This window comes from Dermacentor albipictus, chromosome 3 (genome assembly GCF_038994185.2).
Source record: "Dermacentor albipictus isolate Rhodes 1998 colony chromosome 3, USDA_Dalb.pri_finalv2, whole genome shotgun sequence".
NCBI lineage: Eukaryota > Metazoa > Arthropoda > Arachnida > Ixodida > Ixodidae > Dermacentor > Dermacentor albipictus.
Window position 1 is genome coordinate 152,775,918 of NC_091823.1, and position 16,948 is coordinate 152,792,865.

General features: G+C 47.9%; 1 protein-coding gene and 1 long non-coding RNA gene across 12 annotated transcripts in view; one reads left to right on the forward strand and one right to left on the reverse strand.

Moving 5' to 3' along the window:
- Window positions 1-16,948, reverse strand: part of LOC139056992 (uncharacterized) — a 99,670-nt gene that overhangs the window by 58,432 nt on the left and 24,290 nt on the right. The window contains exon 2 of the long non-coding RNA XR_011512494.1: window positions 8,674-8,807. This is a non-coding gene — a long non-coding RNA (uncharacterized lncRNA). The remainder of the gene's footprint in view (window positions 1-8,673; window positions 8,808-16,948) is intronic.
- Window positions 1-16,948, forward strand: part of LOC139056990 (uncharacterized) — a 220,371-nt gene that overhangs the window by 17,115 nt on the left and 186,308 nt on the right. For 2 of the 11 annotated variants that reach the window (XM_070534778.1, XM_070534787.1), the window contains exon 1: window positions 9,891-9,941. The exons of 8 other annotated variants lie outside the window; for them this stretch is intronic. In XM_070534778.1, the coding sequence (XP_070390879.1) occupies window positions 9,923-9,941 (19 nt within the window). In that variant the 5' untranslated portion in view covers window positions 9,891-9,922. Of the gene's footprint in view, window positions 1-9,888; window positions 9,942-16,948 lie in introns of those variants that run through there. One more of the 11 variants, XM_070534786.1, reaches the window with a different exon arrangement.

Genomic DNA, 16,948 nt, shown 5'->3' on the forward strand with positions numbered 1-16,948 from the left:
CTTCACCTCTCAATCTGGTTATAAAGCAGGACAACGCGATTGGCGACCTTGTGGTTATTACCGAGCTTAGAATTTCGTGACTACTCCGCATCATTATCCCCTTCCCCGCATATGTGGCTCTAGCGCTGTATATACAACACATACATCAATTGCACATATGCAGCATATGCACACAAATGAAGATGCACCCGGCGTCGGTGAGACAGACAGCTGTACAAGATGGCGTACACCAAACTCAAACCGGCGTCCTCAGCCTCTACTACTACTTCTTCAGCGCCCACCTCTTGCCGAGCGCGCGTTCCAGTCACTTCTTTCTCAGCGCTGGCGTGGTACACCTAGCGGCATTATTCCCCCGCCAACAGAAACGCCTCGACCGCAATGCTAACTAAACTACGATGCTTACTAAAAGAAAGTGGAAGTGTGGAAGTCGTATAACATCGGGTTGGCGCCGCCTTAACGCGCGAAATACGGATTTAATTCAAATCTATGGATGAAAAATACCTGGTTCGCCACAGTCGATCTAACGAATCATCGATCCGCGGAAGCGGATAAACGTCTTCGTTTGTGACGTTATTCAACTTTCTATAGTCAACACAGAACCGAAGCGTTCCGTCTTTCTTTTTGACAAGGACCACTGGCGACGACCAAGGGTTTTGGGATGGTTGTATGAGGTCCTCGTCAAGCATTTCTTTCACTTGTGCATTAATCACGTTACGCTCTTTCGCCGATACGCGATAAGGCTGTTGTCGTATGGGACGAGAATTGTCATACGTGATTATTCGGTGTCTCGTGATGGGCGTCTGGCGTACCTTAGAAGAAGATGCGAAGCACTCCTTGAACCAAAGTAGCAACTCGCGCAGCGCTTTTTGCTTTTCCTCCGAAAGGCCTGAATTGATGTCAATATTGCTCAGTGTCTGAGCTGGGTTGTCCTTTGTCATAGATGCAAAGCATTCAGCAACGTCCGCTATGGGCTCAACAAAAGCGATAGTAGTACGACGAGACAGGTGCCGATGTTTCTGGCTGAAATTCGTCACGAGGAGCGCAGAATATCCACCTCGAAGCATAATGAGACTGCGGGCTGCACATACACCATGAGTCAGCATTAGGGAGGAATTGCCCTATGCAACAGCTTCGCCGTCGCACAGATCGTCGCATACGACCGCTACCAGGACACTTGCACGTGGTGGTAAAGTTACACTGTCAGCGTAAACCCGAAGCGCGTTACGTCGGCAGTTGTCGCGGATGTTCGCTGCTCTCTCTGTCGAAAAAGTAACTGTGTGCTCCCGAAGGTCTATAATGGCACCATATTCTCGCAGAAAGTCGACGCCTAAGATAAGGTCCCGAGAACAATCGCGTAGTATAAGGCAACTGGCTGGAAACCTACACCCACGAATTTCTACTCTGACCATGCACATGCTCAACGGTGTGACGATATGCCCGCCAGCAGTACGAACTTGCGTTCCAGACCAAGGCGTGATAACGTTTTTGAGTTCCGTCGCTAGTTTTCCGCACAAGATTGAGTAGTCGGCACCCGTGTAGAATAACGCACTAACGCCATCGAGCACAACAGGTATGTCTAGCGAGTGTCTGTTGCTGAGTTCGGCTGCTGTCGTCGTTTAATCGTTCTGAATAGACCGTGCTCGCGTCGATTGGAGGTCTTCGGAAGGGCGATTATCAGTGGCCTCACCGCCGAAGGTCGCTGTTCTTAGTTTTCCCGGTGAGGGCTTGGCGATCGTCCTTGCGCTGCCATTGGAGGGCTTCTAGAAGCTGGGGAAGATCGCCTGGAGGACGGCGAGCACGACTGCCGCCGCGGGAAGAGTGGCATACCCTGCTGGTTCAGGTACTCTTGAATTGCCTTAGGCATTCTGCCATATCTGGGCCTTGGTGAATCAGCGGCAAAACCTTGCCGTCCGAGGCGGCGGTATGGGCACTCGCGGTATACGTGACGGGCTTCTCCACAGTGATAACACAGAGGCCTTCTGTCCGCGGCACGCCAGACGTCAGATTTCCTTTCAAGCGGGCGCCAATCCTCGATACGTTGGATCGGTTGCGCTGATGGGAGCTGCGGGACGTATGACGCAGCGTAAGACGTGGCGGGGATTAAATGGGTCGGAGCGCGGACAGGGACTCACCCCAATACTTCCGCATACGACGGCCGCTGCAACTGTGTTGTCACAGGTGGCGCATTGCTGCTTGGAATGGGACCTTGGATCGCTTGCTGCACTTCATTTCTAACGAGGGCAGAAGTGAAACCCAACGTGGGCTGAGGTGGGCAGCTGAGCCGTTGAAGCTTATCACGCACCACCGAGCGGTTAACGTCTCGGAGAACGTCCAGGTTCCCAAAGGCAACCGCGTCCGTCAGTGAAGCAGCATTCGCGTGCCTGTCATTCGTAGTGGAGCGCTGGTCCGAAGGTGAAGTAGCGTTCATTTGCCTTTCATAGAAAGCTAAGCGCTGGTGCAGCATCTTTTCCATCGTGGTGGCTTCGGTTAATAATTCAGCGACGGTCTTCGGCAGGCTTCGAACCAGGCCAGCAAATAGCTGTTCTTTAACTCCCCGCATTAGATGGCGCAGCTTCTTTTCCTCTGACATAGTAGGGTCCGCCCGACGAAAGAGGTGCGTCATATCCTCTATGTACGACGTCACGCTTTCATTCGGCAGATGAATGTGGGATTGGAGCGCCCGTTCGGCTCGTTCGCGGCGATCAGCATTGGTGTACGTCTCCAGCAAGGCACGGCGGAACTCGAGCCACGATTTGAGGAGCCCTTCTTGGTTCCCGTACCAAGTGCGAGCACCGTCCTCCAAGGTGAAGTAGACATTTCTCAGCTTCGCCGCCTCAGTCCATTCGTTTATCTCAGCAACCCGCTCAAATTGAGCTAGCCAGTCTTCTACAACCTCGAAGATATCCCCGTGGAAGACTTTCGGCACTCGGAGATTCTGCAACAGGTACTGAGTTGCCGTTGTGGCCGTACCTTGCGTAATGGTCGATAGAGACGTTGATGTTCCTTTTATACTGGTCCGTGGGGGCGTCGATGTTGTTGCGGAGCGATGATCACCTCCGGAGGCAATCCTCAGATTCTCCTGCTGGCCCAGTGAACAGGGGTGTCCACTAGTATAGGGATGGTACTCCTGCTACCTGGAGGGGTTTGTGGCATCGGATGAACCGTACCCCGCACCTCCACCAGTTTTGTCACGAAAAGACAAATATAGATGCACCCGGCGTCGGCGAGACACATAGCTGTACAAGATGGCGTATACAAAACTCAAACCGGTGTCCTCAGCCTCTACTACTTATTCTTCAGCGCCCACCTCTTGCCGAGCGCGCGTTCCAGTCACTTCTTTCTCAGCGCTGACGCGTTACACCTAGCGGCAATGTAAACATATGCATACATAAACATATTTAAACATACATAAGAAATATACAGCAAGATCGAATGATCAGCGTGTACCACCTAATACCTGTCGAATCCTGCGACACTCCGAATATAGGAATCACTATTCCATTTGGCCGTTTTGAGTTTGCCCTTATGGCTTATTGTTTTAAGAATGGAGCGCAAAGTTTTCGAAGGTTTATGGACGAAGTGACAAGCGGAGTCCTCTTCATTTTCTTCAACCTCGACGACATCATCATTGCAAGACGCACAGACGAAGAGAACAAAGAGCACCTTCACCGTCTATTTAAGCGGCTCAATGAACACGGCATCTTCCTAAGGCTCGAAAGGCATTTTCGGAGTTGAAGGCATTGAGGCACCCCAAGGCATTAAGCCACAGTATTCACGACGGGCAATCGAGGACTTCCCCTCCTCAACCTCCTCACGAAACTTTCGCGAGTTTCTGGGCTCATAAATTTTCACAGCGCTTTTTACCATGCAATGCGCAATTTCTTCAGCCGCTTACCGACGAACAGCGTCACGACTAAAAAAAATAACGCCTGAATACCATGGTCCTCGGAGCACAGAACTCCTTCCATGAAGCCAAAACGTGCTTAGAGACTTCAGTATTGCTCCTTCATCCGTTGCCCGGCGCGCCCCCTGACCTTATGGTAGACGCATCAACCACGGAACTGGGTGCAGCACTGCATCAGTACGATAGCACAAACTGGGGTCCACTGGGTTTCTCATAGCGCCTCCAACCTACAGAACCTCTGTACAGCACCTCCAGGAGGGAAATGTTAGCCACCTATTGCGCTGTGAAGCATTTCTCTTTTTTCTTGGAAGCTGTAGCTTTTAGATTCTGACCGACAACAAGCCTTTAACCTTAATTTCAAAGAACAACAGTTCTTGACACTCAGATTATGAGCTTCGGCCACTTTCCTCTATCTACAAATGTTCTATGTACATCCGTGATATCCGAAAGTTAGGCAGCTGACGCACTGTCGAAGATCGGCGCTGTACCTGATGACCCTGTGGATTTAGAACCTCTAGCCATCGCCCAGCAAACAAACCCCGAGCTGCACCAATTCAGAGAAAAAGGCTTGTCGCTTCAGATTTCTGAGGTGCCGCTTTTCTACACAACAAGGTTTGTCCCGAGCGACCCATCGCAGATACCTCGTTGCCCGTTCATGCCCCATCTGTTTCGTCAGCCAATACTCGCTTCCCTGCACGGGCTAAACCATCCTGGCATCGGAGCGACACAGAGGCCTGTGACAGACCGCTTCGTCTGGCCGGAGATCAACAAAGATGTTCGAAGCTGGGCAAGTACCCGCCAAGCCTGTCGAGCTATTGGAGTGACCCGCCACACCCGTCTAGCGGTGCAGCTGTTTTGACCACCAAAGAGCCGTTTCGATCCCGTCTATTTATACTTCGTTGGGCCTCTACCAACGTTTCACGTACTTCTTCCCGCATGTCGACCGCTAATAAAGGTGGCCTGAGGCGACGCCTCTACAAGACATGATGGCCGAAACAGAGGCGGAAGCATTTGTTGCTACGTAGGCGTTGCCCTGTGCGCATAACTAGTGACCGAGGCGGACAATTACAAAGATTGCTTTTTTCTGCCCTGGCGAGGGTGCTCGGGCTCGTGCCTTCATAACAGCATGGCTTGCCACACACAGAGCAACGCCATAGTGAAGCGTCTCCACCGACAACTGAAGGCATCACTGACCTCCACACTCAACATACAGCACTGGGTGGAAAAGCTACCTCTAAAGCTACTGGTGCTTAGAGCAACAGTCAAGGATGACCTCGAATCAGCGCATCCAGATGCTCCATGGGTCAACAATCCGCGTTTCAGGCCAGTTTTTGGGCACTCAGTAAGGCACTCCGCCAGGGGCCGCACAGCACTTATGGAGTCTACATTCGCGACTCGACCAGTTTCTACCTGCACCGCCACGTATAACCCGACTAACGATGTCCACAGTAGTGATTAGTATGGACTATTGGAAGTTTGGTGGCAGAAAAGTAGAGAGACCATAAACAACCGGAGGTGTACAACAACAAAATCCCCAATGGTGGTTCAGAAAGCTTGATGCCAGTAATTCTTGGTGTGTATGTGTTTTAAGCATCGCAAGGGCATTCGGCTAAATACTAAGAAGAGCTTGATGCCGCAGCAAACCGGCCTTTTTCAAAGAGGACGCTCACATCATCCACCCACCCATAATGTCGATGTCGTCAGGCACAATTCCTCAGGACTGGCTAATAGCAAAAGTAGTGCCCATATTTAAATCAGGGGATCGCTCGTCCCCACTTAACTACAGACCTATATCTTTAACTAGTACCATCTGTAAACTCTTGGAACACATTATACACTCACAAGTAATTACATATTTAGAGCAACACAATATCATCTTCAAATACCAGCACGGTTTTCGCAAGGGCTTCTCATGTGAAACACAACTTGCAGGATTTACTCAGGATTTACACTCATCATTGGACGCCGGCATCCAAATTGACGCCATATTCCTTGACTTCTCAAAAGCGTTCGATCGAGTTCCTCACCACCGGCTCTTACTAAAACTTAGACATCTTAATATTCACCCACTTGTTCTGGCATGGGTGCAAGCCTTCCTCTCTAATAGACAACAGTTCACGTCCGTCAATAACTTTGACTCTCCTTTCGTCCCAGTCTCATCCGGTGTTCCTCAAGGAAGTGTACTCGGTCCATTGCTTTTCCTAATTTATATAAATGACTTACACTCGTCCCTCAAATCTAGAGTCAGGCTATTCGCTGATAAATGTGTTATTTACCGCAACATCTCTTCTGAAGCTGACCGCCAATCGCTACAATCTGACCTTGACTCCTTAACATCATGGTGCACAACTTGGCTAATGACACTAAATCCTTCAAAAACTAAAGTGATGTCTTTCTCTAAAAAAGCTTCTCGAATTCCAACCTCTTACTTGCTAAATAATACTTCAGTGGAACTTACGACCACGTACAAATATCTTGGAGTTAACTTTCAGTCTGACCTGTCCTGGAATTACCATATTAACGTCACCCTTGCTTCGGCAAACCGCTCACTTGGGTTTCATAAACGTAACTTGAAACATGCCCCATCGCACTTACGTAAACAGGCTTATATCACTTTAATCCGTCCTAAAATAGAATATGCCTCAGCCATTTGGGATCCCGATCAAGTGTACAATATTAAAAACATCGAAGCCCTGCAGAACCGTGCTGTGCGTTTTATTTTTTCGGATTATTCACGTCACACCAGCGTCACTTCATTGAAGAATCGTGCTGAACTGCAAGTATTATCATGTCGGCGTAAAATCGCTCGCTTATCACTTCTTCATAAGCTTTACCATCATGCATCACTTCGCGAGGACTTCTTTAGGCCACCCCCTGCCATCTTTCCCCGCCGTGATAACCCTTTTAAAATCGAACGCTTCACGTGTCGCACACTAACTTATGCCAGATCATTCATACCGCGCACCATAACCGAGTGGAATAGCTTGCCATCACACATCGCAACCGTCACCGACATAAATGAATTTCAGAAACTTCTAATCCTTAATGAAAGTGCATAAACCTTTCTTGTGTCATGTCCCACCCCCATTTTTTTTTAGAATGATGTTAAAAGATCTTCTTATCCTCTATGTAACATGCATATTGTTTTGGTTATTGTTCCTATTTTTATTGTGGTGTTTTGCCTTTTTCTTTTAAGTTTACGTTTTGTATTGTTTACTGATTCGTTATGCATTAATGGTCTGAGTGCTTTCTATGACTCAAATTACCCTCCATTTTTCGTGTGTTTGTGATACGTATTCTTGTTGTACACTTCTGATTATTTTTTACTACCACAATAATCTTATTCGTTTTGTATTATTATCTTTTGTGGTTATTGTTTATTAGTTCCCAATTTTTGTTTTCAGCTTACTACTCACTTATTATCTGTATGCGTTACTGTACCACCACCCCCCTATGTAATACCCTCCTGCGAGAGGGCCTTTAGGGGTATTCTGAATAATAAATAAAAATAAAAATGCATCGCGGAGGCGACAATCATCATTCGGGTGCGGCTTTTCTGCATGACTTCTACACTGTTTACCTTGCAGCGTGTTGCTGCAGACAAAACGAAAGAAAGCCGTGCATAGGAGCAATAACTTAACTCATAGTTGAATGATTCGAACAGTGTTTGAGGCGTGAAATTGCTGAGACCACTTAATTTATTAATTAGGCCTGTAAAGAACCATTCAGAAAATTGTTTCAGGGTCTCTTTAAAGGGAAGCTGAATGGTTTTCCAGAAAAAATGAGTGAATATTTGTACGAAGTTGTTTTCAACCCTCCGAATTCGAATATAGTATCGAAATTGAGGTAAAGAAAGCGCAAATATATTTTATTTCGACGAAAAGTGTAGCAGTGGACACGCCCAGCTCGCGCGTCTCGTTTCCGCCTGTGATTGGTTGGTGCGCCTCGTGACGTCAACTCTAGTAACCGACCGCTGTCGCTACACATGAAGCGCGGTGCCAGGTAGTTTGGTGCTGTTTGTCTGAGACGGTAAAGAAAATTTAGAGAGACTGCGTTTTTCTGGGGAGTTCGGCGTTACTCCCTACATGTACGAGCCGATTGCGAAGAGCTGGCCTCTCGAAGAAGCAAATGATGATGGTGCGAGCAGTGCTTTCGACGCGAAGGAAAGCAAGGTCTTGGGATCTCCTCGTGTTGGAAATGCTCTTTGGTGAGTATGTTTTTTGCAAAGCAATCTAGTGATCTTGCCGATCTAGTGAGCTCATTTCCGGTCAAACAACTGTAGTGTTGTGTTCCTGCATGCCTCCTCGCGGAACGTAAGTGGGGATGCGATCATCGGCATTTGTGAGCTGTCCAAAGCTGACGGCAATCTACAAAGACGATTTAAACGCGTGAAAAGCTTCCGAGTTCATGCAGTACGTGTACTGACCTTCATTTGTTGAATACCACTAACGTTGACGACCACTCACGTTAATTACCACTCACGTTGACTACCACGCACGTTGACTACCACTCTACATACACGCAGACGCACCAACAAAGGAATGCAGGGTCGACCGAAGCAGAATACGATGGCACGCACGCAGAAACAAGCGTAGTCGGGCACGGTTGCGGACGCTGCGAAGGAACGAAACACTAGAGTTGACGTCACAACACCGCGGTTTCCGGTCTCCGCTCCGCTCGCTCACTCGACAGGGGGCGGAGCTACAGCGCAATTTCAACCGACGATTACGACGCTCCTAATTGAAAAAAAAAACCCAAATTTTACTTACATGGTTCATAAGGTTCCCGCATCCGTATATAAGCGTCTTATTGAATTCGACATAATCTTCAGCTTCCCTTTAAGGGCTTGACAGCCGTCTGATTAGGCAAACCCCCATTGCGTAAAGGCACCAGTTCGTTAGTGCTGAAATTAAACAAGAATAGCAATATCAATACTGTTATAACATCATCACGCAGCCAAACCGGGAATGGAATCAGTTTATTCAGTGCCGGCGTACATATATATATCGCTATGTCACTTCACATGGATCATGGCAGTTAGCGCGCCCAGTACACATGCGGCATGACGCGCTGCGCTATCACAACTCCTTCCCGCTCAAATTTCATTTTTCATTTATTTCATTTCATTTATTTATCCAAATTTCTTTATACAGGGTGAAATTGCAGGTCAATCTAAGCACGCAGTGCTTGTAAAATGACCAGGCAGTTGGTGAAACAACATAATAAATTCATATTACCAGAATTAATACATTCTCTAGCATATATACACTGAACACCGTCCAATGCAGTAAACAAAAAAAAGAAAAAAAAATAACAAGCATTTTGAGTTCCTGTTTTTTCGTTTCATTACACAATGTTCTCAACAACAACATCAAAGTCAAAACAAAGTCAAAACATCAAAGCGATACATAAGTACACCAGTCACTTACAGGACTACAACTCAATTCTTCAAACTGATGAATTCACAATTATACACAGGTATCGAAGCAAGAACATAAACAAAAGTTGAAAACAAAGCCGGTAAACAATTCCGCATGAGTCAACTGGCTTTACCTACTAAATGTTTGTTGAGCTTGCACACCATTTTCTGATCGCTTTATTCATTTTTCGTTTCGTGTTTAGTGTACATAATTCATCACTCAATTGATTAAATACTGAAGGGACATAGTAGTTCCGGGTTCTTTTCCCATAGTGAGTGTAGACTCGTGGTTTCACGTACCTCTCAGTTTGTCGCAATGTCACGTTCTTTTTTACGGCAACCTTGAATTCTTTGCTGAAGTAGTGATTCTTCAAAACTACATAATTAAATAGTTCTGTCACTGGTAGTATACCCAGGGCTTGGTATTTTTCCCTTGTATCTGCGCTATCTAACGCTGTACCGTAGGTTATGCTCTTGACTATCTTGCGAATTACGCGATTAATTTCTTGTTTTTTGTTTTCAGAGCAAGTGCCGTATAATGTAATGCCATACATAAGTAGACTCAGCTAGCGCCTTAAATACAGTAAGCTTTACCTTAAATGGAGCTCTGCCTCGAAGGTGATACATCATGGCAGCAATTGATCTTAGCTTTTTACATACTTGTTTAACGTGACTATTCCAATTAAGACATTGATCGAAATGCACACCTAAATACTTTACAGTTGATTCGAGTGGCAAAGGTAGGCAACGGCATGAATTACAGTCTGATGAATGCAAAAAAATCCTTCTATTAATTGTGATAGCTTTGTGGGGATTCTTAAAACAAATAAGCTTTGTTTTTCCTTTATTTATGTAAATATAATTTTCCTGAAACCAATCACATAATTTAACAATATCACTTTGTAGTTGTTGGAACCCTGTATCAATGTTGGCAACATCTATAGTAATCGCAGTGTCGTCTGCATACTGAAACATTTTAGAATGTAATGGTAGAAGGCTGAGGTCTGTAACATAAATGTTAAAAAGCAGGGGTCCTAACGTACTACCCTGAGGTACTCCATAGTTTAGTGACTCCAAACTGCTATATGTATCTCCCAACCTACCACACTGAAATCTGTCAGCAAAATAACTTGAAAAAAACTTAATGAAGTGTCCCCGAAAACCCAGGTATTGCAACTTTTTTATCATAATGTTATGGTCTATGGTATCGAAAGCTTTTGTTAGATCTAAAAATAAAGCCAGGACCACTCTGTTATTTTCTATCGAACTGTTGATGTAATCCGATAGCTCATCTAGCAAGGAAGTTGTATTTTTATTCTGTGTGAAGCCAAATTGCGCATTATTGTTCAGTGAAAATCGATCACAGAACGACAGCAGCACGGATGCTACATGCTTTTCCATTATGTGGGCAAGCGCTGAAAGGATAGAAACCGGTCTGTAATTTCCGCAGTCATTCTTTTTTCCGTTTTTGTATATTGGCCTAACAACGGAGATTTTCATTCCTTTCGGTATATCTCCAGTTTGAAATATTCCGTTTAGTATTTTTAATAATACGTCCTTTAGTTCCTTAAAATTACTACGGAGGTCTCGATTACGAATCTTATCAAAACCCGGTGGCTTCCATTCCTTCAAACCCTTGATGATATTCCATAATTCGAATTCAGATATTTCTGGCAGAAAAGCTGTGTTTGCGCATGTGCGTTTAGGTTTGTATTCGGTGTGCCCATCGCGACTTGTTGCTCTTAGTTTTTCCGCCGCATGCAAGAACGTGTCATTGAACTTATCACACATTACTTTCGTGTCTACTGTGGGGAAGTTCTTTTTTATCACTTCTTCAACGCATGATAAATAAATACATGGGTTAGCTAACTAGAATTACACCTAGCAAGATTAGGTACAGTGTAATTAACAATTTAACATTACCACCTGACTAATTAGGAGGAAATTACTTAAAGTCCTCAGATCTAAACCAGTCCGGTTGCCGGCGCACACGAGCACCCCGACGTAGTGGTGGCTGTTCCTCCGAGTTGGGTGCAGCTGGCGCCGCTGGCACGTGCGACTCCGCCAAGTCTTGCGGTACAGGCTGCTGCGTAGGTGGTGGTACTGATTCGTCGGGCTCTAGTGTTGTTCTGTGATTGGGGTCTGCCGGCGTCCCAGGGGAACTGGGACCATCCTGGTCTGCCTGCGGTTGTCTTGGTGTCGGAGTGCGGTCGTCTGCCGGTAGCCCTTCTGGTGGCGTTTGTATTACACCCACCTCCGCGTGCGGGGGCGTCTCACCGGGGTCAGCATGTCCAGGACGCAGGTGATCGGCGTGTGTGAACCGGAGTTGATCGCGCACTTTCACCATATATGTCACAGCACTGACAATTTGGATCACAACACCTTCTTCCCACGAAACGCGTTCACCACGCACAGTTTTCACCAACACCCGGTCCCCCACCACGAAGCTGCGCTCCTGCCCACGAAACAAATCGCGCTGCTCTTTTAGTTTTTCCTGCTTGTCTCGCATGGATTTTGCAAAATCAGGTTGGAGCAGTGAAAGCTTTATGCGTGGCTGGCGCCTCAAAAATAGTTCAGCTGGTGATTTGCTTGTCACTCGGCTCGGTGTGTTCCGGTAGGCCATCAGAATACTATCAATATTTTCCTGTGCTGTCTGCTGCTTACCCGAGGCCTCACGCTCGAGTACCTGTTTCAGTAACGCCTTATTCACGGCTTGTACTGTTCGTTCTGCAGCACCATTGAACGCTGCGTGATAAGGCGGAATACGAACGTGTTTTACACCGTTGGTGCTCATGAATTCTGCGAACTCCTCTGAGGTGAACTGTGGCCCGTTGTCACTCACCAATACTTCGGGCAAGCCATAAGCGGCAAAAGCACCCCGAAGTTTTTCCAATGTTTTTTGTGCAGAGGTTGAGGACATCGGCCATACTTCGATCCATTTCGAGAATGAGTCGACCAATACCAGAAACATGTTCGTACCCTTCTGTGCAAAATCTACATGTACGCGTGACCAACACTGGACGGGGTATTGCCAAGGGTGAAGAGGAACCGGCTAAGAAGCTGGCTGAACTGCTTGGCAAATCTTGCACCGCTGAACGTACTGTTCAATGGCCAAATCGATTCCTGGCCACCATACGAAACTCCTCGCTAGCATTTTCATGCGGCTGGTGCCAGGGTGCTCCTCGTGCAGCATGTTTAGCACGCGGTCCCTCAGCAGCTCCGGAATTACGACTCTTACGCCCCACGTCACGCAGTCCTGCTCTAGTGACAGCTCATCGCGGCGAACATAGTAAGATTTCCATTCATCTGCCTGCTGTCCAGGCCACCCGTTTAGCGTATAATGTGCCACGCGGCATAGAGTTAAGCTTCTCTTCGAGACCCTTGCAATCTCCTCTGCTGTCAGCGGGAGACACTGAAAGATTGACATGCAATCTGATGACTCGTCGTTCACCGGTCCTGGTTGGGGCAGCCTAGACAAGGCATCTGCCACTTCAACATTTTTTCCTTTCCTGAATTTCAGCCGGTACCTGTAAGCTGCGAGGGTTAAAGCCCAGCGTTGCATATGCGCGGCAGCGATAGTCGGGAAATGCTTATCATGCCCTAGTATCCCAAGCAGTGGCTGGTGGTCTGTACATATAGTGAATTCTCGGCCGTACAGGTACCGGTGAAATTTCTTTAGGCCAAAGATCAACGCCAGAACCTCGCGCTCGCACTGCGCGTATTTTTTTTCTGCTTCCGACAGTGTACGCGAAGCAAAAGCAATTGGTTTTTCTTCACCTTCAGCCGTCTCGTGAAAGATAACGGCTCCTAAGCCATATGACGATGCATCGCAAAGCATTGCGAGCCGATCTTGACGTCATAAAATGTGAGCACCTTGCGGCTTGTTAGCAAGTGCTTCGTATCTTTAAACGTGGTGCTGCACTCCTTTGTCCACGACCATTTTTGTTCTTCTCTAAGTAGCCGATAAAGCGGCTCTGCTACTGTCGAAGCGTTCTTGAGAAACTTTGAGTAAAAGTTCCACATACCCAAGTACGCCTTAAGCTCTGCAACTTTAGTGGGCTCGGGGGCTTGCAAGATTGCGCTCTTCTTGGTGTCGCTAGAGTAAATGCCTTGCTCAGTCACTGTGTGACCCAAATATGTAACCGATTTTCGGAAAAAAACGGCATTTATCCAGGTTAAGCGTGATGTTGTATTCACTGAGGCGTTGCAAGACACGTTCCAGTTTCTCCTGGCAGTCACTGATACCTTTCCCTGTGACGATAACGTCGTCTATATAACAGCCTACATGTGGGATGCCATGAAGTGCCTCGTCCATCATTGCCTGAAAGATAGCGGGTGCACTTGCCACCCCGTAAGGAAGGCGCTGAAATTTGAACAACCCAAGACTAGTGTTTACTGTCAAAAATGGTCGTGACTCCGGAGTGAGTGGCAGCTGCTGGTACGCGGAAGAAAGGTCTAGTGCACTGAACACCTTTCCTCCTGCTAAGGCAGTGTACAAGTCCTCCGGTCTGGGTAGGGGGTAATGATCTGTTTTGAGAGAGGGGTTTACTGTAGTCTTGTAATCCCCGCATAACCGGACACTGCCGTTTTCCTTCACAACTGTGACAAGGGGGGTAGCCCAGTCACTTCGCATTACAGGACGCAGCATGCCTGTTTCCACGTGTTCTCGCAGTTGCCGCTCAACTTTTTCCTGCATCATAAATGGAACTGGCCTAGTGCGGCAAAATACAGGAACTGTACCCGGTTTCATAACAATCTTGGCTTCAATGTTTTGTATTGTCCCCAGCTTTTTAGAAAACACGGAAGGGTATTTCTGTTTTAGCACCGAGACTCTGTCTTCAACTGCAATCTGGCCAATTTCTAGCCAGTCAAGCTTCAAACGTTCTAGCCACTTTCGCCCCATTAGTACAGGCGACTTCCTTCGTTGTTCTTTACAACAATGACTGGTAGAGTCATGCCTTGATTGTTGTACTTAACCACCACGCCACACTGCCCTTTTAGCTGTATTTGCCCCCCAGTATACGTGCGAAGCGACATTTTGCAAGGTTCACATTTTACGTGTGGAAATTCGGACAGGTACACTTGCTCCGGGACATTTGTGACAGCCGCCCCCGCGTCAATTTGCATATTCAGTTTACGCACTTTTATTTCCACACTCACTTCATATGATGATTGGTTGGCGTTAATGACATGGTAAGGTTCCTGCTCGGAGTCCTCGTCAGAGCACTCGAGCGCGTGCATGTTTTTTGGCTTCGCTCTACCAACTGGGCACATGCTTTTCAAATGACCTACAGCCGAACACTTGCGACAAATAAAATATTTGTACCAACATTCTTCCGACGAGTGTCCCCTGCCGCATCTTGCGCATTTTTCGTTCTTGCGGGCTTCGACATGCTTAGGATTCGCTGGTCTCTGATACTGGTGTGGTCGGCTTTTCACGACTAGCACGGGTGCCTCTCGTTCTCTTGCCCGCAGTTGTTCAGTGTCTCGCGCCGCTAGTTCTCTACCCAGGGCGATTTTGCAAGCGCCATCAAATGTCAGCTCTCGTTCAGCAAACAGGGCACGCTGGGTCTCTTCGTACCGCATGCCAGCAACCAGCCTATCTCGGAGGGCGTCTTGCAAAAAGTCACCGTAGTCACACTTCCTGACTATATTGTCACGTGGTAGTGACGGTGAAGAAAGAACACAGTAGCAGTACTGTGAAAGACAAAACTAGCTTTTATTGGGCGAACCTGTGCCCACAAAACAGGCTACACTTAAAGCACAACGATAGCGGCGAACACAGTCGGCGATTGTCGAAAATCTGATCAGCGGGTCAAGTGCGTCGGCTTTTATAGAGCAGTCGTCGAATGTTCCAGACTAATCGTTCGGACCCGTGTGCCTTCCACAAAGTTCTACACCATTCGCGTTACGCGATGAAATCAGATAACACAAGGTTCGGCGACAACAGACAGCCAGGTAGAAGCATCGATAACTTTCCAGAAACATCGGATACATTCAGGCGCGTCCCTCGCTGTGCGATTACAGTTGTTAAGCGGCGAAACGTAGTCGCCCGATCAAGATAAGTACACGTGTCAATACCCCCCTCTTAAAAAGCATCGACCCGATGCTACATACAAGCGAAATAAAAACACCCGCAGCAAAGAAAACAACAACAAAAAATAAGGAATTTCGTCAGCGTCCGTAAAAGGATTTAAGGCGCACCACGTGGATCACTTCAGATCGTGCGCGGCGCCGCTGTGAATGCGAAATGCCGTCTGGCACGACCTCATAGTCCAGAGCGCCAATACGTCGGATGACCTTGTAGGGTCCGAAATAGCGTCGGAGTAGTTTCTCACTGAGTCCTCGTCAGCGTATCGGTGTCCAAACCCAAACACTGTCGGCGGGCTGGTACTCAACAAAGCGTCGTCGGAGGTTGTAGTGTCGGCTGTCTGTCCTCTGTTGGTTCTTGATCCGTAGGCGGGCGAGCTGTCGGGCTTCTTCGGCGCGCTGGAGATAGCTAGCGACGTCAACATTCTCTTCGTCAGTGACGTGGGGCAGCATGGCGTCGAGCGTCGTCGTCGGGTTCCTGCCGTAAACCAGCTTAAACGGCGTGATCTGTGTTGTTTCTTGCACCGCCGTGTTGTAAGCAAATGTTACGTACGGCAGGACGGCATCCCAGGTCTTGTGTTCGACGTCGACGTACATCGCTAGCATGTCGGCGAGGGTCTTATTCAGCCGCTCCGTAAGGCCATTCGTCTGCGGGTGGTAGGCCGTGGTGCTCCTGTGCCTTGTCTGACTGTATTTCAGAATGGCTTGGGTGAGCTCCGCTGTAAAGGCCGTTCCTCTGTCGGTGATGAGGACTTCTGGGGCGCCATGTCGAAGCAGGATGTTTTCGACAAAAAATTTCGCCACTTCGGCTGCGCTACCTTTCGGCAGTGCTTTAGTTTCAGCGAAGCGGGTGAGGTAGTCTGTCGCCACGACGATCCACTTATTTCCGGTTGTTGACGTCGGAAAGGGTCCCAGAAAGTCCATCCCGATCTGCTGGAATGGTCGGCAAGGAGGCTCGATTGGCTGCAGTAATACGGCTGGCCTTGTCGGCGGTGTCTTACGTCGCTGACAGTCTCGGCATGTTCTGACATAATGGGCGACGTTGGCGGTCAGGCGCGGCCAATAATACTTTTGTTGTATCCTCGAGAGTGTCCGGGAAAAACCGAGGTGTCCAGCGGTCGGATCGTCATGTAGGGCGTGCAATACTTCTGGACGAAGTCCTGACGGGACAACAAGAAGGTAGTTAGCGCGGACTGGTGAAAAGTTCTTCTTCACGAGGAGATTGTTTTGAAGCGTGAAGCAAGATAGTCCGCGCTTAAATGCCCTGGGGCAACGTCGGTGTGCCCTTCCAAGTATTCAACCAGGCCTTTTAGCTCCGGGTCTGCCCGTTGCTGCTCAGCGAAGTCTTCTGCGCTTATCATGCCAAGGAAGGCGTCGTCATCTTCGTCATCTTGCGGCGGCGGGTCAATGGGGCACGTGATAGGCAATCGGCATCGGAGTGTTTTCGTCCGGACTTGTAGGTTACAGTGATGTCGTATTCTTGTAGTCTGAGGCTCCACCGCGCCAGTCGTCCTGAAAGATCCTTTATACTCGCT